We start from the raw sequence: 26,809 nt of genomic DNA, 5'->3' as shown, positions 1-26,809 counted from the left end.
TAGCACAATAAGAGATGAAATTACAAAATGATGGAAAACTTAACCTTACCTCCTTAGATGATTTCCATGATCCCATTTATGGTTTAACTTGAGAATTTTTATAAATAAGTTGAAACATACAATAGTATTGATGTAAAACCAAATACCCTATTTATATTTAAAAAGATATTACTATAGAGAACCTACTTCAGGGGCAGGCAAGAACCGTGCCTCAACTTGTACTAGTTCTTTTGCAACTTTCAGGCCATAATCGACAGGAACATCATATTCGCTCCCATGTACGTTCAAAAAGATGATGAAAACAATTAAAAGTGAGTATTCAAATGCAAGTTATACATCTAAAGATATGCAAGTTTATACCTTCTTAATCATTTTTTCAGTATGTTGTTTGGAGTGTTAGGTTTCTTTATCTTGTTAATTACAGAATCCTTCAGCAGCTATATCACAAAATCTTCAGACATTATAGTATCAACATTTCGTTAGAGAGAAGCACATATGTAAATGTATTGAAATAATAAATGCTTATAAAATCTTTTGAAAAAATAAAATGCCTAGGCACTTGTATATAGTTTTACGCAGCATTGACGTTCAATTGTTTACTTCATTGTAAAATATAAAAGAGTTAAAAGTTAGAGTTAATTTCAAAAAGATTTTATATTTTACAATTGTTTACTTCATTGTAAAATTAACTCTAACTTTTAACTCTTTTATATTTTACAATGAAGTAAACAATTGAACGCCAATGTTGCGTAAAACTATATACAAGTGCCTAAGCATTTTATTATTTCAAAAGATTTTATAAGCATTTATTATTTCAATACATTTACATATGTGCTTCTCTCTAACGAAATGTTGATACTATAATGTCCGAAGATTTTGTGATATAGCTGCTGAAGGATTCTGTAATTAACAAGATAAAGAAACCTAACACTCCAAACAACATACTGAAAAAATGATTAAGAAGGTATAAACTTGCATATCTTTAGATGTATAATTTGCATTTGAATACTCACTTTTAATTGTTTTCATCATCTTTTTGAACGTACATGGGAGCGAATATGATGTTCCTGTCGATTATGGCCTGAAAGTTGCAAAAGAACTAGTACAAGTTGAGGCACGGTTCTTGCCTGCCCCTGAAGTAGGTTCTCTATAGTAATATATTTTTAAATATAAATAGGGTATTTGGTTTTACATCAATACTATTGTATGTTTCAGCTTATTTATGAAAATTCTCAAGTTAAACCAGAAATTGGATCATGGAAATCATCTAATGAGGTAAGGTTAAGTTTTCCATCATTTTGTAATTTCATCTCTCATTGTGCTAGAGTGATACATCTTAGTCACCTTTTCTTACCCAGGTTATGAACAAGGTGGCAACTTGTGACAGTGAGTGGGCGCTTGTAAATTTCGACCTAGCAAATTGTCGCTGTAAACAATCTCATACGCAGAGCTTTTATCACAGAGTTATTGATCGTTGTTAGGATATGGGGATGGTATGTATCCCCTCTCTTATGCTTTTTTTTGTTGTCACTCTATGATAACGTGTTATGGATTAATTTTGATATCGATCAAGAGGTGGCAGGGGTTGGCTGGGTTTGTTGTTTTGTATTAATTATGTAGCCTGTTTGTTTGCTGTATATATGCTGCTATATTACGATTGTATCTATTTAAACCAATTATACTAACTTGTCGGTTCCTTACAAAGGAATTTAAACAAGAGTCGTGCATGAAGTGGGATTTGGATATCAATACTTTTAAATCTTCTCTTTCAAGGCTTCAACGTGGAGGGGAAAAAATCGAGTTCCTCCTTGTTTTTGTTCCTGCACCAGCATCTAGACCAAGAGGTCTTTACGGTAAGTTGAATAGTTTGTCATGTTATCTAATTTGGATGTTATTCAATATTTGGACCCGTGTCAATACACGAGTTGTTTCAATTTTTATGTCAATTTATGGAATAAGTTAATGAATTTTAGCGTTGGATCAAAATTTTGCACCATTTTAATGTCTTAGTTGGAGAGCCTATATCGAAACAGTCAATTAGTTTTTTATTTGAAGAAAAATGTATAAATGATATATATTTTATATCTAAATAGGAATTTGTATTGCTAAATATAAAATATCTTATCTTATCTTATATATACTAGATGGGTGTCTGCGCGTTGCAGCGGTACCATTTAAAAAACGATAGTTAAGTGTGGTGATGATGGATACGGAAGGCAATGGCCGGGGTGTCGGTGATGATGGACGATGTCACACTGGAAAGTGATAGTACGAAAGAAGATGAGACAAAGAAGTGGTGTGAAGTGAACGTTTGTTACTTATTTTAGGGTTAGGGGTAATTTTGGGATATTGTAAAAAGTGTTTATAGTCTTAAATCTTATTCTCTTTATAAGGGTTTATAGATATATCTTAAAGTTATAAGCAAGAAATCAATGCTGGAGGATTAAGAATTGATTAGGGTTTAAATTAATTTAGTTGGAATTTATGATTTTACTTTAGGTTAATCTTCCTTATTCGACCAACAGTTAATTTGTGGTTTTATGTTTGTGTTAATTTTTGTTATTATGAATGCTTTACGGATTGATGTCGTTGATTAATGCTATAGATATTTATAATATAACTAAAAGAGGGGGTTGGGGGTACATTTGGCACCCTTAATCCCCCTCCTTCAGCCTAATCCTCCATCCTTCTTAATCTTCTAATTTTTTAATATTAATCTAAATTAATTTACACTTTTTGGTTTTTTATCACTAATTTACACTTTAATCCAATCTAAAACAATTAATTTACACTTTTTGGTTTCTTATCACTACTTTGCACTTTTTAACCCAATTTAAAAATAATTAACTTACACTTTTTGATTTTCCATCACCGAATTACATTTTAACCCAATTTAAAAATAATGAATTATACTTTTTGGTTTTCCATCACCAATTTACACTTAAAAATAATTAATTTACACTTTTTGGTTTTTCATCACCAATTTACAATTTCACCCAATTTAAAAATAATTAATTTACACTTTTCGGTTTTATTGGTAATCTATAATATAACTCATACGACAACAAAAAAAGAAGCTACGATCAACTACAAAAGGGTTTTTCTTTTTATATACTTTGCACATAATTAATCATTATTATTATATTTTAATATTGAATTTTTATGTTATTATTATTATTATTTCTTTTAATTTAGTTTGTTGACCATTATAGATTTGTTATAGCTTTTTCTTTAACAACAAAATATATGACCACATAAGTTCATCTTGAAGATCTTAAGCCAACACATATTAACCATCATTTACGACTCTGTGTTGTGCATGTATGGACTGTTTCGGAGTGGAACATCCCGAAGAAAATCAAAACGTTCGAGATGGTCTTGTTGATGAATTGGTATGTATTTCTCAAATTATATAGTTTACACTTTTAGAAAATATAAGAAACTATAAACTTTTTATTTAACTAAATTTGAAAAAAAAAGAGGTAAACTGGAATCAATATTTATATGGAGTTAATTTTCATAAGTTTCTTCTTTAGCTGTCGTATTGATTAAGATGTGATATATGACTTAACTAATCTAAATAGTATATATTAAATTTTGTATTTGTAACCTATATTAACTCTTAGGATTTACGATTATATCTTTTTATAACCTTTTAGATATAAAGTCTAAATTTGTTATGAGTAGGGTTTTGATTACTTTAATATATTGACTTTAATTATTTTGATATTGTTTTGAAAGTAGCTCATTAATGGTGTATATTTAAGATTTACGACGTAGAAGAGTTGGCCACCAGCTGCCACTTTCTAGGATCAACGTAGGTTCGAATCTTGCCAGAGGCAGAATTGAACGTAAGTGGTTGACTAACTTTGACACTATCCCTGCTGAGGGTTATGTGGGTACCAATTCGCTACATGGGATCAAACCCTATCAATTTACCGTTTTTAAGCTTTTAGATAAAAAAAAAAAAAGTCGAATTTTGCTATGAGTAAGATTATGATTACTCTAATATATCAATTATGATTATTTTGAATATGTTTTGAAACTAGCTCATTAATGGTGTAATTTTTTAGCCGTTGTTATCCTATCAGGGGAAAATGCTACATATTGGGGAAAATGCTACATATTGAGATGGTGTTGAATGTTTTAGTATGATTATTTAGCATGGTGGAACAATTCATCATTTTAGTTGTTTATGACAGATATACTTCGGATCTTTATGAAAAACATGACATCAATTTTAAATAATACATTTAGATAAAACTCTTTAAACCAAGTTATGTTTAGGATTTAACACAACAAGAGATGACTTTGCAAAGTTTTTGACTCGACTCTTTTTTTTTAATCAAGAATTTGTTTCCATATATTTCTTGCATTAGCCGATAAAATCATCTGATTCACGTTTGGAATGTCCTTGGTTGAGTTCCTTTTTTATCCTAAATAATTTTCTTGTATCTGTATGCAAAGATGTTTATTCGCTTCTTATGGTTAATTTGTGGGTTTATTTTTTAAAATTGGATTAAATATATAGAACACACTAAAAGAACTTCCAGTTTTTCCATTTTTTTTGCTATTTGCAGGACACTATCATACATGGCTCGGTTAATGGTGAATGGGCGAAAAATTTAGGAGTATTTTGACCGATGGAGAGGCTATTCAGCTAGCAAATTTTCAAGTTGATTTTGATATATGTATTTAATATATTTGAATTCTAATTTTTTAGTTTTGATTAATATTTTGAGACTACCCGTCTGTTGGACGGACCTGAACACTAATATGTATATGTATGTATAGATTTTTTGAACAGCAATAGATGGATTATTATTAATAATGCTAGCAAGATGCTAGAGAAATTAGTACAATCACCAAATTAATAACATCTTACACAATACAATCAAAATTAAGTTATAGAGTAATTTTTATGTAAGGTGGTGAACTAACAGCAACAGCCGACTTTTCATCTTCAACTATTCACCAAAAGTAAGTTATAATTTTTCTCTTTTACGGAGTATCTGTTTTTTTGTTTTTTTTTTTTAATTTTTAATTTCAGTTGCCCCCAACATACAATAATAACTCAACAACAATTTAAAACTTTCTATATATCTTTTTTCTATACAGTATTTATGCCTCTCAAATATGGGTGTTCAACAACAGTAAGTATTATTGTATTAAGAATCAGCCCGTGTAGAAAACATTTGTTCCATAATCCGATTTTTCAACTAAATATCTGATGCATACCCGTTTTTATGAGTATGCAGAGGAATGTAAGGACCACAAAATGGGACATGGAGGATCTTATTTTCAGATTTAATGAAGAAGTCGCTTAGAAAAGTTTATCTTACAACTAAGGTATTTGTACCTTTCTTTTTGTGGCTTTTATACGATTTAAGATTCATCTTTTCACACATATTGTTTCATTTACCATTAACAATGTTATGGGTTCGGTTGTTCTTATATTAAGTAAATGACAGCCACCAAATTTCTTTGACAACATATAAATGTCTACTGCAAAACAATATTAATTAATGGGGTAACAATATGGGCAACGTGCATGTGTGTATATATAGTAATCTGTATGAATATGACATTCATTCTAAACAATGCTAAAATGTGTAGTGAACCTTTAGAGTAAAAAGGAAAGTAGGTATTTAGAGGGAATGTACATAATTACAAGCAAGTACATAGTTAATTACATGATAAACCCTTCAACAAAACATACTAAATACAAAGGACAATACTAATACTAATTTACAAAACACGCACTACAAAATATAAAGCTAACATTCATCTCTAGTGCAGACATCTTTTTCTCCCTAATTTGTAAAGAAACCAAAACATCCCCAATTCATCACCCTTTTTGCACTATGTGAAGAGACATAGTAACTAAAATGCAATGAGATATGGACAAACTTGAACGTAAATTACTAGAAATGGAGCTCAAATGGCAGCTTCAACAGGTTCATATTTGTCTTTCTTTTTTGCCTTATTTTATTTTGACAAAAAAAAAACACCTACACACCTACGAGAACAAGTTCCAAAGAGTTATGGAAGAATTGTAGGCAATCATTGTAGTTGGTTAAACGAGCTATGAATAAGCTCAACAACATGAGCACAAATTTTTAGTATGCTTTTGTCGTATTTGGGGAAAAAAGTATAATGGTTTATGTCTTTTTGTGCAATTTCAGCTTACCACTAGGGTGTCAGTTTGTAAGTTTTTTTTTTTGTCTGTGAGCCAGGTTATAATAATAATTGCCGTAAAAAAACAGAGTTAAAAAATATTTATAGTCATACATAAATTTATACTAGTTTTTTTACCCAGGCTTTGCCTCGAAAACATAACATTGCTTATTTAAATGTTCGTCAAAAAATGTATTGTGGTGTATCAACGTAACATACAGTAATCATTTACATGATCAATTTTATGAATAGTTGATGGAAATAAAAAAAAATACGAATGTTAATTATGTAGCAACTAAAAAAAGTGAAAACACATTAAAATTATACTATTATATGTAAAATACAAAAATAAATGGAAAGTATCATATAGATTAATGTAGAAAATAGTAAAAACAAATGAATGCGAATATCATATTAATTTTGTACAATAAATTATATAAACCAAAACAACTTAAATTACAACAACTTTAGGTAAAAATATTAGGCAAAAATGTTTTTTTGTTAAACTGAGAGACCGATAAACAATACTAATTTCACACAAAAACTACAGTCAAACGCCTGTTAAAAAAATGGATCTGATTTGCAGCAGCTTTTGTAATTCTCGTAAGACACTAAAATAATGTCTAACGACCATTAGCACTCGTTGGAGAAAAATACCTAATTCTCTGTTAGAAAAAGGACTTGATTTGCTGTTGTTATTGTTACTTCCGTTAAACACCCAAACAAAACGTAATGGCCGTTAGCTCTTGTTGGAGTTTCCTAATGACTTTTTAACAGTAAGGACTATTGTCGCAACATATTTAATGACAAGGACTAATATTGTTTAGAAAGCATGTGCTAGGGGGTTAAATGCTAAAAAAGTCGAAAGTTACATGTATGCATACTTGTATGTTATGCTTAGGAAGTTGTAAAAAAGTAGTTGGTTTTTAGTATATAGGTATAGTATGCAATTATATGGCGCGAGTATATAATATACAGTTTTTGTACAAGAAGATAGTAAATATACTATGAATTTTGATAGATTTAATATACTGTACAAATAATACAACAAATGATACAAGTACATAATGTATAAATTTGGTAGGTTTTTTAAACATGTGATATTAATATTATTTTTTTTAAAATGAATTTCGCTTGAAACTTCGTGTCGCAATTCGACAGTGAGAGGTTTAGCATACGTTGTCATAACTGGATTCGTGCTAGAGAGCTCCCTCGAAGTAGAAATGTCTATTTAAAATACCCAATGGAGGAAAACCCCCTACTAATCCGCCTGAAGGCATGACGATTAATAGGGGTAAACTCTGCCTTCTTAGACTTAAATCTGGGTTTACCCAAGCCAAGCCCTCATAGAAGGACTACCTATATCTCAAAGTTGATGGAATAAAGATTCGAACCTGAGACCTATAGGTCACTAAGAGAACTCCAAACCACTCCACCAACTCATCATTAATGTACATGTGATATTAATATCGTTTCACTTTTGTATAGGGATATCATTCAAGAATTATTTAGTACGTTTCAGGTAAAAATAAAACAGGTATTAAAATAAAAAAAATAAAATAATAAGTTTCTTTTCACTGAGAATCCTTGTGCATCATGAAAATCATCGTGCATCAATAAATATATACACGTGTTTCGTGAATTGTTGTGCATCAACTTTCACATGATCTAAAAGTCAAGATTTTATTTTACTTTAATACTTGTTTTATAATAACTAACCCCGAGTTAAGTATAGCCCGAATTCTTATTATATACCTAGGTTTTAGGTAAAATAAAACAAGTATTAAAGTAAAGCAAATAAAACAATAAGTTTCTCTTTATTAAAAATTACCGTGCATCATGAAATTTATCGTGCATCAATTATTTCGTGAATCTTCGTACATCAATTTAACTATGATATAAGGGTCAAAAGTTTGTTCTATTTATTTTATTTTAGTACTTGTTTTACAATATACAACACTTATTATTACCTAACAATAAAAGAGCCCAGTAGGAGTATAGTCCAACTATTCGGCCCATATCTCATTTCCTCACTGATTTGTATGAGTGATGAGTCACTACTCAACACATCAACAGGGTTTCTCCCATTTTCAACTCCAGTCACATAGTTCCCTCCCTGACTTCTTCTGCCACCACCAGATAAATTGCTGGTAATATTATATATTTCCATCATATATCTCGCTCTGTATATATATCTATATATATATAATATCTCGACCCACACACACACAAATTGTATATATATATATATATGCGATGTGCTATGAGTACCAAAATGGTACATGGACCAGAGGGTCCCACCCCTTTACCCTTTTTTATATAAAAATCTGTGACAAAATTTGAATTTCCAGGGGGCAATTGCCCCTCTCCCCCTTAGTTCCGCCTCTGGTGTCACGTCAACGACACGTTTGACCCCCTACGCGTTTTGTGTTTCACAGTTTGATGATATATATATATATATATATATATATATATATATATATATATATATATATATATATATATATCAAAATACATGGCCCCATGACTTTTATGATTATAAAAATGAAATGTGAGGTTCTATCACATACAAATATTTTAATATTTGTTTGAATTTTAAAAAATACTACCCTATAATTTTTTATGATTATAAAAACCAAACGTCGTACTCACTTTTCCCATATAAATATATATATATATATATATATAGTTATTAATTAATTTATGTCTTGCAGGCAGATATACACTTGTGGGTGTTGTAGCTAATAAGAATTTCATTTTAACTAAAAATAAGGAAAGCATAATGAGCACTGGTACGTTTGGAGCAAGTCTAGAGATATCAGTTAAGCCTCTGTCTTGTCGTCAGAAATCGGATACTTGTTTCTTCAATGCTGCAAGTAGATGCAAGTTTGCTACAACAAATACATTGTTGTCATTCGTTTCATGGAAAGCAAGAAATAACGGGATATGTTGTTTGGCCACCGGTGTACAAGACGGCCTTACATATAAAGATGCTGGTGTTGACATAGACGCTGGGTCAGAGCTTGTACGGAGGATTGCGAAGATGGCACCTGGGATTGGCGGCTTTGGTGGGCTGTTTCCACTTGGTATACTTTATCACTCGTTTTTGTTTGTGATGTTATAAATTATATTGTTTATTAGCTATGACTAACATTAGTTCCGTGTTATTGTATTTGCTTAGTATGGTTGCGTTTAGGACTGAAAATATGATTATTAATCTATGACGGACTATGACTTAGTTACCAACACTTTTAAATTGTTTCGTGTGAGCAGGGGATTCGTATCTTGTAGCTGGTACAGATGGTGTTGGAACTAAACTTAAGCTGGCATTTGAGACCGGGATTCATGATACCATCGGTATTGATCTGGTATGGTAGAATATACATCTATTTTGACGTTATAATGTATGTATGATGGTTGCTAATACAATACATTATTAGGTTGCAATGAGTGTCAATGACATTATCACTTCAGGAGCAAAGCCTCTATTTTTTCTTGATTACTATGCTACAAGCCACCTTGACGTTGATCTTGCTGAAAAGGTATATACACTTGTTATTGCCTAAACCTGTTATTGTTGGGTTTGGCCATCATGCTTATCAGAGGATTCAGAGCTAATAATATGATTTTTCAGGTTATTAAAGGAATTGTTGATGGTTGCCAACAATCTGATTGTGCTCTTCTGGGTGGAGAGGTAACTTTGATCACTAATCCGGTTCCTATATAGTTCTAATCTAAGGGAGCGAGTCACTCTCCAGTTTGATATGTTGCCTTGAATTTGGTTGGGTATGCCAACATTTTCTTTTAATGGCTGCTATCCTTGTATAATTAGACGTGGCAAAAATGGGCCGGGGATCAAAACATGTTTTGTTTGGCAATTGAAGTTAAGTAGTAGCTATCGTAAAGAAAAATAAAACATGTTTTGTTTGGCAATTGAAGTTAAGTAGTAGCTATCAAAACTTGGCTTTATTTCTTTTCATAGATAGGTTCATCTTATCACAATGCGTTCTGCTTACCATTAGTCTGATGTTTATGGCTTGCAGACTGCAGAGATGCCAGATTTTTATGCCAATGGTGAATATGATATCAGTGGTTTTGCGGTTGGCATCGTAAAGAAAGAATCAGTTATTAACGGAAAGAACATCTCGGTGGGAGATGTGCTCATTGGCCTGCCATCCAGCGGAGTTCACTCAAATGGTTTTTCTCTTGTTCGAAGGTTTAAGACTCTTTTAAGAAATCTTACATTCTTTGAATGATCTAAACAGTACTTCATTGGTAGCTAGTGAGAAAATGGGTGTTTTGGGTTACTGTCAAATATGCAAGGCTATACCTGGTACTATCATTCGAAGATTTGAAAAGCCTTAGTTGATCTCTTAGTACAGGCCGGATATGTTTCGAGCCACAGACACCTTTTGTTCTCTTTTTTCGATTAGAAGGTTTCATGGATTTAAATGCTATCTGCACAACTTTCATCCTGATTGACCTACTCAACCTAGTTGACATGTCTGCCTTTCTGCTATAAGCTATTGACCCATTTTAGATCAAGCATAACCCAAATAAAATTGTCCATTTTGTATAATTGGGTTGAACGTGCCATTTCTGTTGGTAGCCAGTTTATATCTTTCTTCTCTTACATCTTTGTTGATCTGTTGATATAGGGTGCTGGCTAGAAGTGGACTCTCATTAAAGGATAAACTCCCTGGTGAATCTATTACGTTAGGCGAAGCTTTGATGGCTCCAACTGTAATATATGTTAAACAGGTCAGCCATCCTTATTATTCCTTCTTTTGCTAGTGTATTTTTACTGTGGAGTTTTATATAGATCTCTTGTTGCGTGGCGCCCCAAATATTAAGACAATGGTTATAAAAGCCCTTAGATTAATCCTTAAAAAATTACACACCTTGAAAATACACGCGTCCCTCTCTTTTCCTACCCTTAAGGTGTCGCGGTACAAGACTAGTATTATCTCATTATGCTATCATGCTAATGTAGGTGCTGGATATAATCAGCAAGGGAGGCATAAAAGGAATTGCCCACATCACAGGTGGCGGTTTTACAGATAATATCCCGCGTGTTTTTCCTGAAGGACATGGTGCTCTCATTTACAATAACTCTTGGCCAGTCACTCCTGTTTTCAAATGGATTCAAAAGGTTTAGTTATTATTTTTAAGTTTAGAATTTTTTTAATAAATAATTAACATGTCAAATATGATTATAGATGTTATATTCTCTATGGTAATCTAGTTTGTCAAGTAAATCATATTTGAAAGATAACTAGTTGACTATAAATTATCTATATGACTAGTTTGACCCATTTGAGATGAAACATAACTCCAAGCAACTCATTTGTAACATATGGGTAAAAAATGTCATGCCATCATAGAAGTACAACCGGAATGTTTACCTAGTGGCAATTTTTTATTTTTTATTTTGGTTGCCAACAAGTAGCTGTTTCGGTGAAAATATGTATGTTACATTTCTGGTTGGTTACCAGTCGCAACATATGATGGTTTTACTCATTATTTGATGCTTTATGTCTCTTATTTCCAGGCTGGAAGCATTCAAGACGCTGAAATGAAGAGAACTTTTAATATGGGAATTGGGATGGTTCTGGTTGCTAGTAAAGAGGCTGCAGACAGGATACTTAATGGAGGGGAGACAGCATACCGTATTGGTGAAGTGGTAAGTGGTGAGGGTGTAAGTTATCAATGATAGGCAATTAACGAGTGGCTTGTCATGATCCTTTCAGGGGTGAGATCTATTAACATAAGTCTGCGGCGTTTGTATTGCTTTTTTAGCACTGTACTTCCTATTTCCTAATTCCGGAGACGGAAATAATGTTTAATGGAAAATTTTGTGACTTGCATAAAACTAGGTTGTGTATTCAAGCTTTTTATTATGTCTTTTGTCTTTCAATTTTGTTTCCAAAGACTTTGATGGTTATTTTGAATTTTTTTATTCAAATTCAGACTTCTCCGCCTTTGTGGACAATCAAACCAAGAGATGGTTCTTCAACTGAATTGATGGATGTCAATGCTGAATGAACATTTTTTGTGGAAAGCTCGATGGGCATATATGGATATGTATTTGTAAACCATTATAAATGAACCAAGTTTTATAAAGTTGGATTTCCATCAAATCTTGGATGAGTTCCAATTTGATTGAAGTTCCAAATCCAACTGTACATATGGAACATGGTTTTTTAACACCATCCAACAAGAACAAGAATCGTTTGGTTCAAAATACACAAATTTATATATTACTCATCAACCTAAACAAAACTGGAAACCAACATATACAATGTTGCATTATTTGGCACAAAGCTTTCATCAGTATCAAAGTATTATAAATAAGTGGTCACATCAGAATTTGTACCTTTAAGCTGCAAGTCTTTAAACAATTTATGGCTTCAAGCTAAATACATAAGTGATGTAATTTTTCATGGGCACGTCATTTATTTCCTCCCACATGGATTAGTTATAATTATAAATATGTGATGATACTATGCTTAGCTAAAAGACTACAGTTTAAGATGTCTGGATAGAAGTGGAGAAGATATATTAACTTACACACTATGGCATGCCTCTAACAAGAATGTCTAGAAAATCAGGCTACATTTCTAACAATGTGGCATGCTTCAAATGAAACACCACATAAACATCATTCCTAATATGAACTCCATTAGTTACACAACAATGTAAGACATCCTACAAAGTGTGAGTAAATAGCTTCTAGTGTACAAATGCAAATTAACAGTTTTGATGTTTAAAGAGTGGGATCCAAAGATTTATAACCCTGAGCCACACCGAATCTTCTGTGTCTCAAGAACAGTTCTTGCAGCCTCTTTGACCACTTGACCACTTGCATAGTGTGTTCTACAAACTGGCATGTACACGTCTGCACCAGCAACCAGTTCTCTCTCTGTTTCCTCTGTCTTTCTCAAGGTAAAGGAAGCAGGCTTACCACACAGCTCACATCTTGCCTTCAACTTAGTTATAGACTCTGCAATTGGTATAATATCAAGCACTCCAAAACTCCTCCTGCAACAATTATTTATAGCTCAATCTGTAAGATCACAATTGAATAGCGGCAAGAAAGAGGTGTAGATTGCTTTTTGTAGAGTAGCAAACATCCAGAAGTAGAAATTCCAACCCATTGGATTGTCAGTATATCCCAAAAAGATTAAATAGGCTGAACATGTTGAAAGTCTGCCAAAAGGTTATTTGGAATCTACATCGTTTTAGTCAGATATTCAGATAATAAGATTATAACTGTGTAACGGACTAACAATATATGTTTATGTAACCTTAAGTTCTTTTTACGAAAATCAGAATAACAGACAAAAAAGTGTGACGGCCAACTGAACCTTTACCCGTACCAAAACCTTACCCGTTTTGACCCAATATAAATATGTATAATCTGGTTTCCATCTCCAATTTCTTTTAACAAATAAACAAGACACGTAAAGTGCAAACGTAGAGTCTAAACATTGTAAATCTTACCTTAGATAGTCGCCATCCAAGCCAGCAACAATAACAGTTTTACCATCATGGTCAGCAGCTTTAATGCAAAAATCATGCAGGTCGTCAAAAAACTGGGCCTCATCGATTCCAATTACCTCTAGCTATGATCATGCCACATCAATATGAAAAAGGAAAAAAAATCACTAAACAAAACACCAACCAAGAAACTAAAAATAAGAGTTCCCCTTGGTATATGCCATTTACTACCAGATGTTACTCTGAGATGTTTCACACTGAAGTTACCTTGTGATAAGCTTCGAGACCAATTCTTTCTTTGAATGATGATAAAGCTTCAAGTGGCCAACATGGTAGCTTTTCCCCGTCATGTGTCACAATGGAATCCAATCCATATCTTGTATCCTTGCTGGACTTTATGACAGCTACATTTCTGCAAGATGATACATTTTGAAAAGATGTATAACTTCCCACGAAATGGAATATACACATATAAATCTAAGAGATAATATATATACCAAGCAAGTTAATTTTTAAGCAAGTGTGAATGTAGCATAATCACCAGAAAAATCACTAATTATCTTAATAGAGTTCTAACTAGAACAAGCAAAGATGTAGTTTTACATTTACCTAAAGTATATGAAAACCAAGTAAATTAACAAGATAAATATATGACACTTTAATTAGAGTTACTTAGAAGTGACTGCAAGTAAAGATATATACACAGTATCATCCCATGGACCTGAGATTTCAATAAAAAATCTAGATGTGGGCTACGATAACTAGAGGTGGCAAGTTTGATACGTTTGTATGAATACACCAATTCATGTTAAACTTTCTATCCAACTGTCATATGGTTTAACTAAACTATTAGAATAAAAGGAAGCAAGTCAATTAGATCAAGTCATCCGAAAGTAACCCAAAGTGTACCTCTCAAGCATACAAGAACAGAGACAACAGCCAATCCCACTAACATGTAGATGGGGAGGTATGATGTAGACAGCCATACCCCCCATGACTCAAGGATAGAGAGACTACTAAACAAAACCTACTAAATAAATTTATTTCAAGCAAACTTTATTTATTAATGAAATATATGACTCAGTGACCATATTTGATGACGGAAACTATTTATACAAAAACAATTGGGGAAATATACTATAAGGGTCCCCTCATCCAACCTGTTTCGATCTGAACATGTTACACAACCAGCCCATTTAGCCTGTATAACTAACCTTTTATTTGGAAATCAAGTCTCTTTGGAATAACACCCACAATTTCACTTCAACGTCAACTCTGGCATCACTTATTAGTGTTGTACCAATTATGATGCATAGCCCTCACACCTTAACTAACACTGGTTCACTCACAACAATGAAAATTAAAGATTGATCTCATTTTATTGTATTGAAGTAACTTCTTATATGCTACCAGCTGTGATATCTGGATAATGGCCAGCGTCTTTCAAAATGCAATTCAGATCTTTGATCAAATCATAAATTTGTTGAGTTTGTATATGCATATTATGTCCCTTAAAGAAAACATGGACCTTCTTTTGCACTTCAATCATACTATAACCTGGTTCCTTTTTCATCCCCAATTTCTTTAATCCAGTTCTAATCTCAGCAACGTTATTCCACTGACCAAAAGTGGCATAAGCATTAGATAAAACAACATATTTATCAACATTATCAATTTCCAAGTCAAAATAACGTTTAGCAGCAATTTTTGCCATATCTATGTTTCCATAAACCTTACAAGCCTGAAGAAGAGCACCCCATATAGCTGGGCGGTCTTTACATGGTGCATTCATTACAAACTCATAAGCTTCATCTAACCTTCCCGCACGTCCTAAAATGTCCACCATTGCTGCATAATGTTTTTCTCCTGGATGCATGCCATAATCAGTTTTCATTGAACGGAAATAATCCCAACCCTCTTCAACCAAACCTCCATGGCTACAAGCAAAAAGAACTGCAAGAAATGTGACACTGTTGGGCTTAAATCCTTCATTAATCATCCTATGGAAAGCATCCAAGACCTCTTTGACTTTTCCATTTTGCCCATAACCCAATATCAAAGAGGTCCAAGTAATAACATTTTTATCCAAAGCCTTATCAAATACTAAATTCCCATCACATGGACAGCTACACTTGAAATACATATCAATAAGAGCACTGTTAACTACAACATTGCCATTTATATGGTTCTTTATTAGAACACCATGGGCTCGCTTACCCTGCTCTAACATTGCTAGGGTGGCACAGGCCCTAAAAACCGAGGCAAAGGTGAACTGATCTGGCGTTAAGCCATTTTGTCTCAATTTATAATATAGATTTAATCCCGCTTCTTCAAGACCTTTTTGCACATACCCAGCAATCATGGCATTCCATGAAATCACGTTTGGTGTGACTAAATTCTTGAATATCATATTAGCTGTAACAAGATCTCCTGATTTTGCATATAATATTAACAACTTGATCTTCAGATACTCGTTGGGAACAAAACCAGCTATAATCATTTGTGAATGAATTCTTTTACCACATTGATAATCCTTTTTAAATATACAATCTTGCAAAAGAAGAGAATAAGTCTCCGACTCCACCTGCTGCCCTGTACGGCATAATAACCAAACTGCTTCTACAAGTCTTCCTGAGAAACACAGGTTCTTGAATGTTTGATCCATGTTGAAGAAGCCATTTGCATGCCTATCTTGAAATCTGGGAATACTTTATTACCAGTGATTGTTGTATTCAACTATTGGAACAGAAATCTACATATAAACTTAAAGAACTTATAGAGGACATAAATGGCTTTACATATAAGAACATAGTCAATCATGTTATGGAGCACAGCTGTAACACCTAAACCCAAGTCCTTGCGAACAATAAAAATATGCAGGTGCACTTTATTTTATCTTAAACGTAACTTTGATCTAATATTGTCTCTTTCATCATTTCCTTTGCAGTAGGTTTATGCTCCAACTTAATTTTTAAACTCCTTGAGAATCACCAGAAGCTGCATGTAAATGGTGACCAGAAACCAATTTCTAAGGACCTAAAGCTCCTCCATTGGGTTCAAAACATGGTAAGCATCTTTAAAATAGTCAGTTCGGTTTGAAGGCCAGGACAGAATACACAGGTATTTATAGCCACCCTCGAACGAACCAAAGTAGTGTCATACTGTCATGCCATTTTACCCCAGATTTTAGAGAATGTACCCGTATTCAAACTGGAAAGAAGCCTAAGAAATTTCCCAAGATGGTCGCAGAATATCTGGCCACTATAATGTGACAAAACAATCATCTTTATGAACCTAAATGAATTATTGGCTATTCACCATCCGTATATGAAAACATAGTCAATCAAACTACCTCACCGGGAAATTTAATTTTATATTAAGTATTAACATTAGTCAATATATCCAATGAACATGTTAGTGTTTCATTAATTGGGGGAATGGTCAAGAATACGTATTCAATAGTCTTTATGTTGGCTTACAGACTTTATGTATAGTCCTATCGAAACCCAATCAAAGGCTACAAACTAACTTTTGTGACAAACTGATTGTGTTGACCACATAGCCCTACGACTTTTTCCATGATCATTTAAAACCAACGTTTCTCATCCAGTTCATGAAAGTGATACTACTAACGAACAAAGCAACACCCGTTTGATTACAATATATTTCCATAAGTAACATCTATATGTATCAACGGTCACGGGTGCGTAAATCATCTCAAATCCGTGCAACACTAAAATGGTTTACACCATTCCCATTCAAGACAATCTTATAGCGTAAACCCTAAACTTTAGCGTAACGATATTCATTACACCAACTATCTTGTCAATTATATATTACATATTTCAACATAATTATAAGTTTAAGATCAATTTCGAAACTTTTATACTCGTTAAAACAATCTCTTTAAAATGACTACAATATTGAATACACAGTGTGTGTGTGTGTGTGATTGTATACGTATGAAAAATACTTGTAATAAGTTAACAAAAGTAACAAACCTGCCATTAGAGCTTTCGGATTGAATGCGGCGGAGCAAAGTGGTAGTTTTTCCAGCAAACATAGGGCCCACAATTACATGAACCTCGCCTCCGGTTTGTCCGGTTTCATCGGTGTTATTCGGCGAAGAACGACAAACAGATGATGATGATTTAAAAGAATGTAGTCCTCTGAGAAAATTAGGGTTTTTAAAAGGTATAGAATTGGGAATTAAAGATAATGGTTTATATGTATTTGTAATAAGATTTGGGATTATTATTGATGCAGCTGTTTTTGTTGTTGGAAATATTAATGATTTCATCATACTTTTTTTATTTTTATTTATTTATATTTAAATTTAAATGAATTCATATGATGATGGGAGTGATGTAAAAAGAGGGTTTAGGGTTTTAGGGATTTTTTTTGGCTCCAGAAATGGAGATATATCTGATAAATAAAATAATAATTTCTTTCTTTCTTTCTTTCTTGTTCCCCAACAAACTGTTTACACTCGGGCTTGATTAATAATATCATAAGCCCATTGAAGCTGGGCCTCAGGCTAAGCAAAATGTAAAAACCGAGTCTGAGTTCGAGTCTAATTCATAGTAGAGTTAAAGTGTTGAATTATATCTCGGATGGATTTAAAAAACATATAGATAAAACAGATTTATTATCGATTTTCCATTTACTGGTCTGATACTTGCATTTAAATTTTTTATTCACGTCACAAGCCTTCAAAGGGCTAAACTATTTGGTCGGGTCAGGTCGGGTTGGGTCAGACCGGACTAGATACGACACTAGTTTTAAGTCTCATTTGTTTATAACTTATTGGACTTAATCAAAAAGTACTTAACATATGAAGCCAATCAAAATTGTTTGTTTTGACTTAATAAAAAAAATTAACATACAAACATTATTTAAGCATTTATTTACTTTATCAATTTGGTTACTTAAAGGTTAAAAACAAATAAACACTTAGGGCGCGTTTAGTTGGAGAAAATGTTTTTAAGTTTTCCATTTCTAGTTTTTTAGAAAATGAAAAGGTTTTTCATTTTTAAAAAACCCTTGAAAATTTTGAAAACGCGTTCAAAATAAAAGATGGAGTTTTCATTTTTTCATTTTAGATACTAGAAAACATGGTCAAATTCACTTGTTTTCTAATTTTAGGTTTATAAGAGGTTTAGAAAATAGAAAAGTGAAAACAAAAACTAAAAAAAACAGTTTTCTAATTTTAGTGCAAAAGTTGGAAAAGAGAATTTTAATTTTTTAGGAAAACTTTTTTAAAAAATTACAATTTGAACGCGTTTCCTGTTTTCCATGTTTTTTTGAAAAATGAAAATAAAAAACAAGAGAGTTTTCTTGAACTAAACGCACCCTTGATTATCTTATTAGCCTTGTATTATGTTTTCAATGCTTAAAATATGTAGTCCCCATTGTAAAGTACCTGTATTTCAAAGCATGACCAAGGATTTATCATAAAAGCAGTAGAGGGATGGGAGGGTAGTTTGTTACAACCAACCAATATAGTAAAAGCCATTCAGGTTCTAAAGAGCAACAATTTCCAAATTTAGAAATCAAAATCTATCATCAGTTGTACCTTGTTCATCAAAACCTGTCCAAGTTCAGTTTCAACAACGTACGAAATCATGGCAAAATGAAACAACGTACCAAATTGGTCTTGTTGCGTTGCGCTGATCAACACATTAAAAACATAAATGTAATGTACAAATAGGCAAATAGTTAAAATATTAAATAACAGACTATACAAATAAACGATGATCTAAAACTAACATTTTTCATATTCTATTAATCGACTTATTTGAGCTATATAAATTTACTAAGTAGCTGCGTATAAACAAATCAATTGAGCATTTTTTTGGTAAATCATATCAAACTTTTCTTCTTTTAACGAAAATTCTCTAATAGCAAGCGTCCCCGGTTATCCAAAAGGTGAAAGTCCACCTAAACCAGAATAGTCTGTACGTTGTTGCATTAATCGGAACCATTACATCTATGTTAAGAAACGCCCTTGGGCCTCGATGCGGTTAAAAATCGTACATTACAATAGATTTGCCAAGTTATGTCTAAAATGGATTATACCGTAATTGAACTTTTATGAAACTTTATAACAAACTAGCTTTAAAGCAAACCTCCCATATGCTTTAATTCTTGTATTCGATTACTTGCAAGGTATTGTTAGATAAGAACAATCTTTAACTACTATCCCTTTTGTCCTACTCAATACTCTTACAAATATTATTACTCAATCTATAAATACAACAATCCTACAAAAATAAACATCATACCATCTAAAAAACCATTCAACAATTATGGAGATCAATATCGAAAATGAAATTGTACCTCAAAACATCAAAAATGAACAAAATACTCCTCTTCTTGAAAAAACACTTCTTCCCGAACCCATTGAGAAAACATTGATCCAAAAAGCCATAAGCCAAACGTTCCAAAGCACAGCTCACTTAGCCAATCTTTTACCCACTGGCTCGGTTCTTGCTTTTCAAATACTTTCGCCGATTTTCACAGACCAGGGCCAATGTGACCCTGTCGGCCGGGCCTTGACTGCTTCACTTGTAGCTCTTTGTGGTCTGTCTTGTTTCCTATTGAGTTTCACCGATAGCTTCACGGACCAAGAAGGTAATGTATGCTATGGAATTGCAACAACCCGTGGGTTGTGGGTCATTGACGGGACTAGAAATTTGCCAACGGAACTTCAAGCTAAATACAAGTTGAGATTTATTGATTTTATGCATGCCTTCATGTCGGTTATGGTTTTTGCCGCAGTGACTTTATTTGATCAAGATGTCGTGAACTGCTTTTATCCGTCGCCATCTGATGAAACGCAAGAGCTTCTAACGACACTTCCTGTTGGATTTGGAGTCGTTTTTAGTATGCTTTTTGTTGCTTTCCCTACACAACGCCATGGAATTGGGTTTCCCGTTAGCACCAATTGATTGTAATTTGTATAACACGACGACAATAATAATACTAACAACTTATAATTGTTATTTGTGATATAATGTAAATCCATACTCCTTTATAAGTAGAGGCGGTACCAGGAAAAAATATCAGAGGGGTCAAAATTAAAAAGTTCACGAAAAAAAAATCTAAAAAAGGCAAAATATTAAAAATCTATAAGAAAATTTTAAAAATTCATGAAAAATTTAAAAATACATGACAAAATTGAAATTTGGAGCCCCTTGGCCCCCCATGTAGTACCGCCCCTGTTTATAAGAGGGAGTCCCCCTTCACTTCTAAAAAAACAAAGATTTTCCTATTTTACTCAATTTTTTTTATTTATTAAATTAAACATTTATATCTACATATATCATTAATGATATTATTTACAACATAAATCATTTAACTTTAAAATAATTAAACTATCCTTTTTACAATATTATAGAAGGATTCAAATAACAATTTTAAGTAACTTCATAAAATAAAGACACTTACATGTTCATTTCCATCTATGTGTACCTATGAGTGTCTTTATTTTAGATGAATGTAATGTAAGACGTAAAACGGTTCCTGGATGGATGCTACAATGCTTAATCTAGCTAGACCACATGACTAAAGATGATCATAGTTGTCAAGTCCTTGTTTTTTACTATATTTGAGAATTTAATTTTTTGATTCATGACTCAAGTCGTATGAATCACGATATTATATTTTTATAATAATATACAAGTATTTATTGTACAAGTATGATATTAATTTACATATTAGGCTTAAAAGAAAAGAATAATATTAAAATAAAAACAAATTTAAAAGTATTATATATGTTTAAAAAGTAAAAGGTAAAAAAAGTTATTAGTTTTTTTTAATTGCGACTCAAAAGGTGACTTGTATCGATTCCAACGAGTCAGCTCGGGCCGTATTAGATATTGTCCGCTTTGCCACTTAGGCTCACGGTTTTCAAAACACATCTAATAGGGTAGGTAACTAGCCCCTTTATAAGCAAGCCTTTGTTCACCTCTTCAACCGATGTGGGATATATTCCTAACAGTAAAGTTGGGTCATCAAGTCATCTCGTTTTCAATTTATTTTGACTAGACTCGTATGTTGACAACAATAAAGATGATGGTTTTTGTCTTCACAAAAGGAGATGTACGTAGGACCAAAAAGATCCAATTTCACAATGGTTTTGTTGTTCCACAGAGACAGGTTCTACTCCCTCTACTAACCACAATCGGATTTTGATACATGATAATATGATATGGACATAACGAATCAACAAGGTGCAAATTTTGGTGTTGTGTTTCCATCGACGCTTCCGGCTATGCAATATATAACTATCTAAGGTAAATCGTGCAACAGACTATAGCTCTTCGTGGCTTGACTTTGTTGGTCAATTAACAAAAATCGAGTTAGATTAGGAAAATATTTGGAGATATAGCATGAATCATGAGCAACGATTCATCGGCAACTATTACTCATGAACGACTACTCTGTTAGCAAATTAATTATTGGATACAACATTTTTGTTGATTTCCATAAGGCTTTTTTGACCCTTGTTATTTTGATCCGAAATGCCATTCATTTATAGGTTGTATACTTTATTCCTTCAAAATGCATATCATTTAATTGTCTTCCACTTGCGCACTAGGGCAGTGATTGACATCCTTTACAAACGCTTTGGGCATGGTTAATATGGGTTCGAAGTCTTGCAAAGGCTTCTCAAGTCCTTCAATGATGGTTACCCAGGCTTAAGGTTGAGGGACAAGGTTTACTCCAATTAAATGTCATGCATTCGAGCGGTTTAGTTGGATGTTTTTTCTCTTTTTGTGGTTCTTTGAAAATTCGAATGACATTCTGCCGAAAAACATAGGTGCCGATAAGTAGGACGAACAGACTCTGACCATTCAAATGTTAAAATAAAAAATAAAAAATCTTTTAATTACACTAAATTGCTCATATAGATATTATATTAAGTTAATTTTACACACGAACGGTAATGAAGGACGAAAAAAATATTGCATGAGTAAATTGCTCACTTTCAAATAGTTACCAAAACCTACACACAAGGGAGCTTTCGTCTAGACACATCATAGTGTGGGTGTATCATGCCATTTTGACCAAAATTTGTATATATATGATAATTTTACATCTATAACTAATCTTAAGGGCTCTCTAAAAGCAATTTAGTCATGTAAGTTTTTAAACATTTTCTTGTATTATTATAATTATATACTCATATATATATATGCTTAGATTAGATGTAATGAAAGACAATAGGTTTGCATGTGATATATCATAATAGAGGAATGGGAATTTGAAAAAACAAAGAGGCTAAACTTTAGTCAAGGTGGCCGACCACGAATTATACCAAACCTCCCCACATTAAACTAAGATCAAAGACTTATTCATATATTCTCTATATTTATGTTTTACTGCCATTATCATTATCATGTATTAATGTATGTATTATTATAGTTATCAACCAATTTAATTAATTAAGTTTTATGTATTTAGCAAAGAACCTTTATTTCCAGCTTTCTTTAGAACAATATCTTAATTGAATTTGTCATAAGACATGAACTCAAAATGTCAAAGTGATCGACGTTTTATGTCCGGTGCTTATAAACTAAAAATGAAATAAAAGTGATCAAACGTAAAATTAAGTGGGTGTTAATTTATAGGGTTTTGTGATAAAATATTTACCATAAAGTATAACTGGTACCAATATTTGAACCAAGATAATGTCAAAAATTGATACATACATTAATGTTATTATTTTAGCACCACTTACGTAGTTATGTATATACGAAATCAAACTATCTGCTCTGCTGCTTACAAAATTTTAAATAAAAAACATAAAATTAATCCATCGCACAATAATCACGTAAATTTATATATTCGATTACAACTACAAAAGCATGGCAGGCAGCTATTAAGTGATGACATACTTACATACTATGTATTAGTACTTCTCATTATAATTCAATGGTTGAGTATCAGTTTTACATGTTACCGTCCAGAGGTGGCTCAACAGTATTATGGGACTAGGCGATCGCTTTAGGCCTCCAAATTTCTAAGGCCTCGAAATCTTGTATATTAGACTTAGTGTTTGAATTTTGGATTAAGTATCATTATATAATTTGCATTGCAGTAACGCCTTTTTGATTTTTGCATCAACATCCATTACTTGTAGTTCAATAATAAAAGACGAGCTATTTCTTTTTTTACTATAGTTTATATGGTAATGAATTAGGCCCCCAAAATTAATCTCGTTTGAGGCCTCCAAAAACCTTAAGTCGCCACTATCACCGCCTATTTCTTGAAAAAGAAGGCATTCTCGAAAATCCATCACAAAGACTATAAAAAGTCGTAATCTTCTTCTTCTATTACCAAAACGGCAAAACCTACTTGTGAAACAATTCAATTATCAGTTAAACTCATAAGATCACTATATTGCACTTCTGCCAAAGCAGAATCACATTTTCAATGAATTTCCCAAATAAAATTATCCAATGAAACATGTTTGAGTCCTGCAAAAGGGCAAGGTTTTATTCTAATTAAATATTGTTTCTTTGGCGGTTTAATTGGGGGTTTCTCCTCCTATTAGGTATCGAGGGTGAGGGGGGTCTCTAACGTGGACCCGGTTGAGACAACGTAAATTGAATCCCTTGTTGTGAGCAAATGATTCACACCTTTAAAAAAAAAATTTAAAACTTACATATGTATTAAATAAAAGAAAACTAATTATAAAAAAAAATGAGAAATTGTGTTGAACAAAAACTAGTAACATATTAACTTGGATTTTCTCCTCGATGTTAAATTTGACAAATGAGCGTAAGAAACACTGTCGGTTTTCTACAATTTTCTTAGCAAAATAATCATTTGGGGTGCAAGGTTGAATGTTTAATTAGGCAATCGAGTTTCAAAATATGGTTTCTGATGAGCTCGTGAAGTTGTTTTGATAGCTGGTTAATTAGTTCGGTGATGATAAATAATATTGAATTGTTAAAAAAAAAATAATAATATGATATTCGCTTTGAGAAAGACTTAACGCAATAGTTTTCTTTAATAGAATATTTACGTTGGTTTAGAAATTCCACTTTTATTATTATTCCTGTTAAATTATAACTTATTATGTATTTATGCTTAATAGTATTGCCACAAAAATATATTACATATCTAAATTGTAATAAAGTATTCTTATTAATTCCCATATTAAAATGTACAAAATTTAAGTTCAACGAAACTAATATAGTAGCTCCTAGTGGCACCATGGCTTCCACATATTTGATAACGGGATTAGGTCATATTTATATGGTACTTAATTGGAGAGCATGTGCCCAAAACAAGTAATTAGGGAAACCACCATGGGTGTCCTTGTGTGTGAGAAGTACAGGGGACATGTTCCTAATGCATATGGATTTCACAATAATGCACCTTTAACATACTAATAATTATTTATCATATGTTTCAAAATTTAATTTATCTAAGCATTTTTTTTCTCACAATTTTGCTTATGACTTGTTAATGTTTATTTTAATTTAAAAATTCATGTTTATAGTTTTTATGATTGAAAGATAAAAGTTATTGTATCTACCACATGTGAAAATTTACGGCCAAGACATGTACCACAACATATATCTCGTATTATACACGTTATATATACCAACCCCGTTTGACGTCATAAGTAATATTATCAAAATTAATTGAATGAGCAATAAGATGTAATTAGAGTTGGTGATAATAACAAAGTTGCATTGCAACTTTCCAACTAAGCAAGGAAAACAAGTAATATACACCCTTGCAATCCCTTCTGTCTTTCACACATCTATGCTCAATTTCCAACTTATATTTCTCTAATTTAATATTCTCTTCTTTGGGTTCAATTATTTAGTTTAATTTAACTATCCTAATTATAACATAACTGCGTATTTGTAGCCTATGGGGATTGGGGCTATGGGTAATCTTAGATATTCGTGTAATCTTAGATATTCGATCAACATGTTTAGGTTGTAATAAGAATACGATAGTTTGAACAATAGTGCATATCTCTTATACATAATACTCGTTCGATGGGTCACTAGACGATTGGTTACCATATATTTGACATAAAATCAACTATAATTTGTTTTATAGGAGTATAAAACTAGAATGGTACCTGCGCGATGCGGCAGTGTAATGGCAGCGGCGGCGGTGGAGGTGGCGGCAGCAGTGGCGGTGACAGGAAATGGTAGCGCGCGACAAGCAATTATTGGTGGTGGTGTTGCCGATGGCAAGTATAGTTTAAGTTATTTACGTAATGTGGTTTTGGCGAATTGTTGAAACTTAATTATTGAAAGTTGAAGCTTAAAATTTAACAAATACTCTATTTGCTTTATAATATAGTATAAAAGTATAAATATATAGATATAGATGAAAGTTGAAACTTAAATTTCAACAAATACTATATTTGCTTTATAATATAGTATAAATATAGATAGATATATAGATGATATAAAGTATAAAAACTTGAACACTATTATGGTACAGTTTTTGGTTTACAGGATACATTTGTTTAGTATAATATTTATTGAATTATTTGAGAAATTTTGGTAAAGTAAAATAAGTAAACATTCAATATCATCTTTTAAGTTTTAAGTTTCACTCTGAGAAACTTAAACAACAATATATTAGCACAAAAAAAATTAAGAAACAGTGATATTAACCGAATTGATAATACTCAGTTTGATAGATTAATATACATAAATAAATAAATATTAATCTATCAACTTAAGCCATAAATAAATATTAATCTATCAACTTAAGCCATGATATTATTTTTGTTATCAAAAGTGGAAGGTGAGTATTCCTAAATTGAGATATAAAACAATCACAATAGATAAGCAATGCGAATTGTGTGATAATGACTTGTATATGTCATATCTATTACATGTATATCATTTTATAATATTTTTAATTTAGAACGAAATGCATTTTTGGTCCCTGTGTTATTACACCATTTTCAATATTGGTCCAAATATTTGCAAAGTGGCGATTCTGGTGCCACAAATGGTAAAGTTTCGCAATTTTGGTCCAATTTTAACTTTCCGTCCATATGCCTCTTTTATTCGACCCACGTGCGTGTCACGTGCGGGGTAGATTCGTCCATTTAATGCTTTTGGACCAGATTTGCAAAAAA

At 32.3% G+C, this 26,809-nt stretch overlaps 3 protein-coding genes across 4 annotated transcripts; 2 read left to right on the top strand and 1 right to left on the bottom strand.

Moving 5' to 3' along the window:
* The first annotated feature begins 8,239 nt into the window (after window positions 1-8,239).
* Window positions 8,240-12,094, top strand: LOC122581752 (phosphoribosylformylglycinamidine cyclo-ligase, chloroplastic-like). The gene is made up of 9 exons (XM_043754024.1): window positions 8,240-8,327; window positions 8,892-9,263; window positions 9,451-9,545; window positions 9,618-9,719; window positions 9,812-9,871; window positions 10,221-10,393; window positions 10,836-10,938; window positions 11,171-11,329; window positions 11,729-12,094. Exons 2-9 carry the CDS (start codon window positions 8,960-8,962, stop codon window positions 11,888-11,890), a joined length of 1,158 nt encoding a protein of 385 aa, XP_043609959.1. The 5' UTR covers window positions 8,240-8,327; window positions 8,892-8,959; the 3' UTR covers window positions 11,891-12,094.
* A 683-nt stretch (window positions 12,095-12,777) lies between these two features.
* Window positions 12,778-18,074, bottom strand: LOC122582066 (thymidine kinase a-like). Of its 2 annotated transcripts, XM_043754416.1 has the most exons (5): window positions 17,675-18,074; window positions 15,593-16,210; window positions 13,945-14,034; window positions 13,681-13,802; window positions 12,778-13,218 (listed from the first exon to the last, which is right to left on the bottom strand). In XM_043754416.1, exons 1-5 carry the CDS (start codon window positions 17,978-17,980, stop codon window positions 12,966-12,968), a joined length of 1,389 nt encoding a protein of 462 aa, XP_043610351.1. In that variant the 5' UTR covers window positions 17,981-18,074; the 3' UTR covers window positions 12,778-12,965. The 2 variants fall into 2 exon arrangements, with proteins under 2 accessions (XP_043610351.1, XP_043610350.1); XM_043754415.1 differs by lacking the exon at window positions 15,593-16,210 and having other exon boundaries at window positions 13,945-14,089; window positions 17,679-18,061.
* A 1,898-nt stretch (window positions 18,075-19,972) lies between these two features.
* On the top strand, window positions 19,973-20,690 carry LOC122583806 (protein DMP4-like). Its single transcript, XM_043756181.1, has one exon. It carries the CDS (start codon window positions 19,986-19,988, stop codon window positions 20,625-20,627), a length of 642 nt encoding a protein of 213 aa, XP_043612116.1. The 5' UTR covers window positions 19,973-19,985; the 3' UTR covers window positions 20,628-20,690.
* The last annotated feature ends 6,119 nt before the right edge of the window (window positions 20,691-26,809 follow it).

The sequence above is a fragment of the Erigeron canadensis genome, chromosome 9 (assembly GCF_010389155.1).
Source record: "Erigeron canadensis isolate Cc75 chromosome 9, C_canadensis_v1, whole genome shotgun sequence".
Taxonomy (NCBI): Eukaryota; Viridiplantae; Streptophyta; class Magnoliopsida; order Asterales; family Asteraceae; genus Erigeron; species Erigeron canadensis.
The sequence above is the reverse complement of the archived record's forward strand: the minus strand, read 5'-3'. Positions and strand labels throughout refer to the sequence as shown.

Bases quoted from the DNA above. Each gene is read 5' to 3' on its own strand.
- LOC122582066 (XM_043754416.1), bottom strand. From the start codon at position 17,980: ATGATGAAATCATTAATATTTCCAACAACAAAAACAGCTGCATCAATA. The intron at 14,035-15,592 runs GGTTGGGATTAT...TTGGATTCCATT, and splicing joins ATGGAGGTTTGGTTGAAGAG to GTGACACATGACGGGGAAAA. The intron at 13,219-13,680 runs GTAAGATTTACA...TAATTGTTGCAG, and splicing joins TTGGATGGCGACTATCTAAG to GAGGAGTTTTGGAGTGCTTG.
- LOC122583806 (XM_043756181.1), top strand. From the start codon at position 19,986: ATGGAGATCAATATCGAAAATGAAATTGTACCTCAAAACATCAAAAAT.
- LOC122581752 (XM_043754024.1), top strand. From the start codon at position 8,960: ATGAGCACTGGTACGTTTGGAGCAAGTCTAGAGATATCAGTTAAGCCT. The intron at 9,264-9,450 runs GTATACTTTATC...TCGTGTGAGCAG, and splicing joins TGGTGGGCTGTTTCCACTTG to GGGATTCGTATCTTGTAGCT. The intron at 9,720-9,811 runs GTATATACACTT...ATGATTTTTCAG, and splicing joins ACGTTGATCTTGCTGAAAAG to GTTATTAAAGGAATTGTTGA.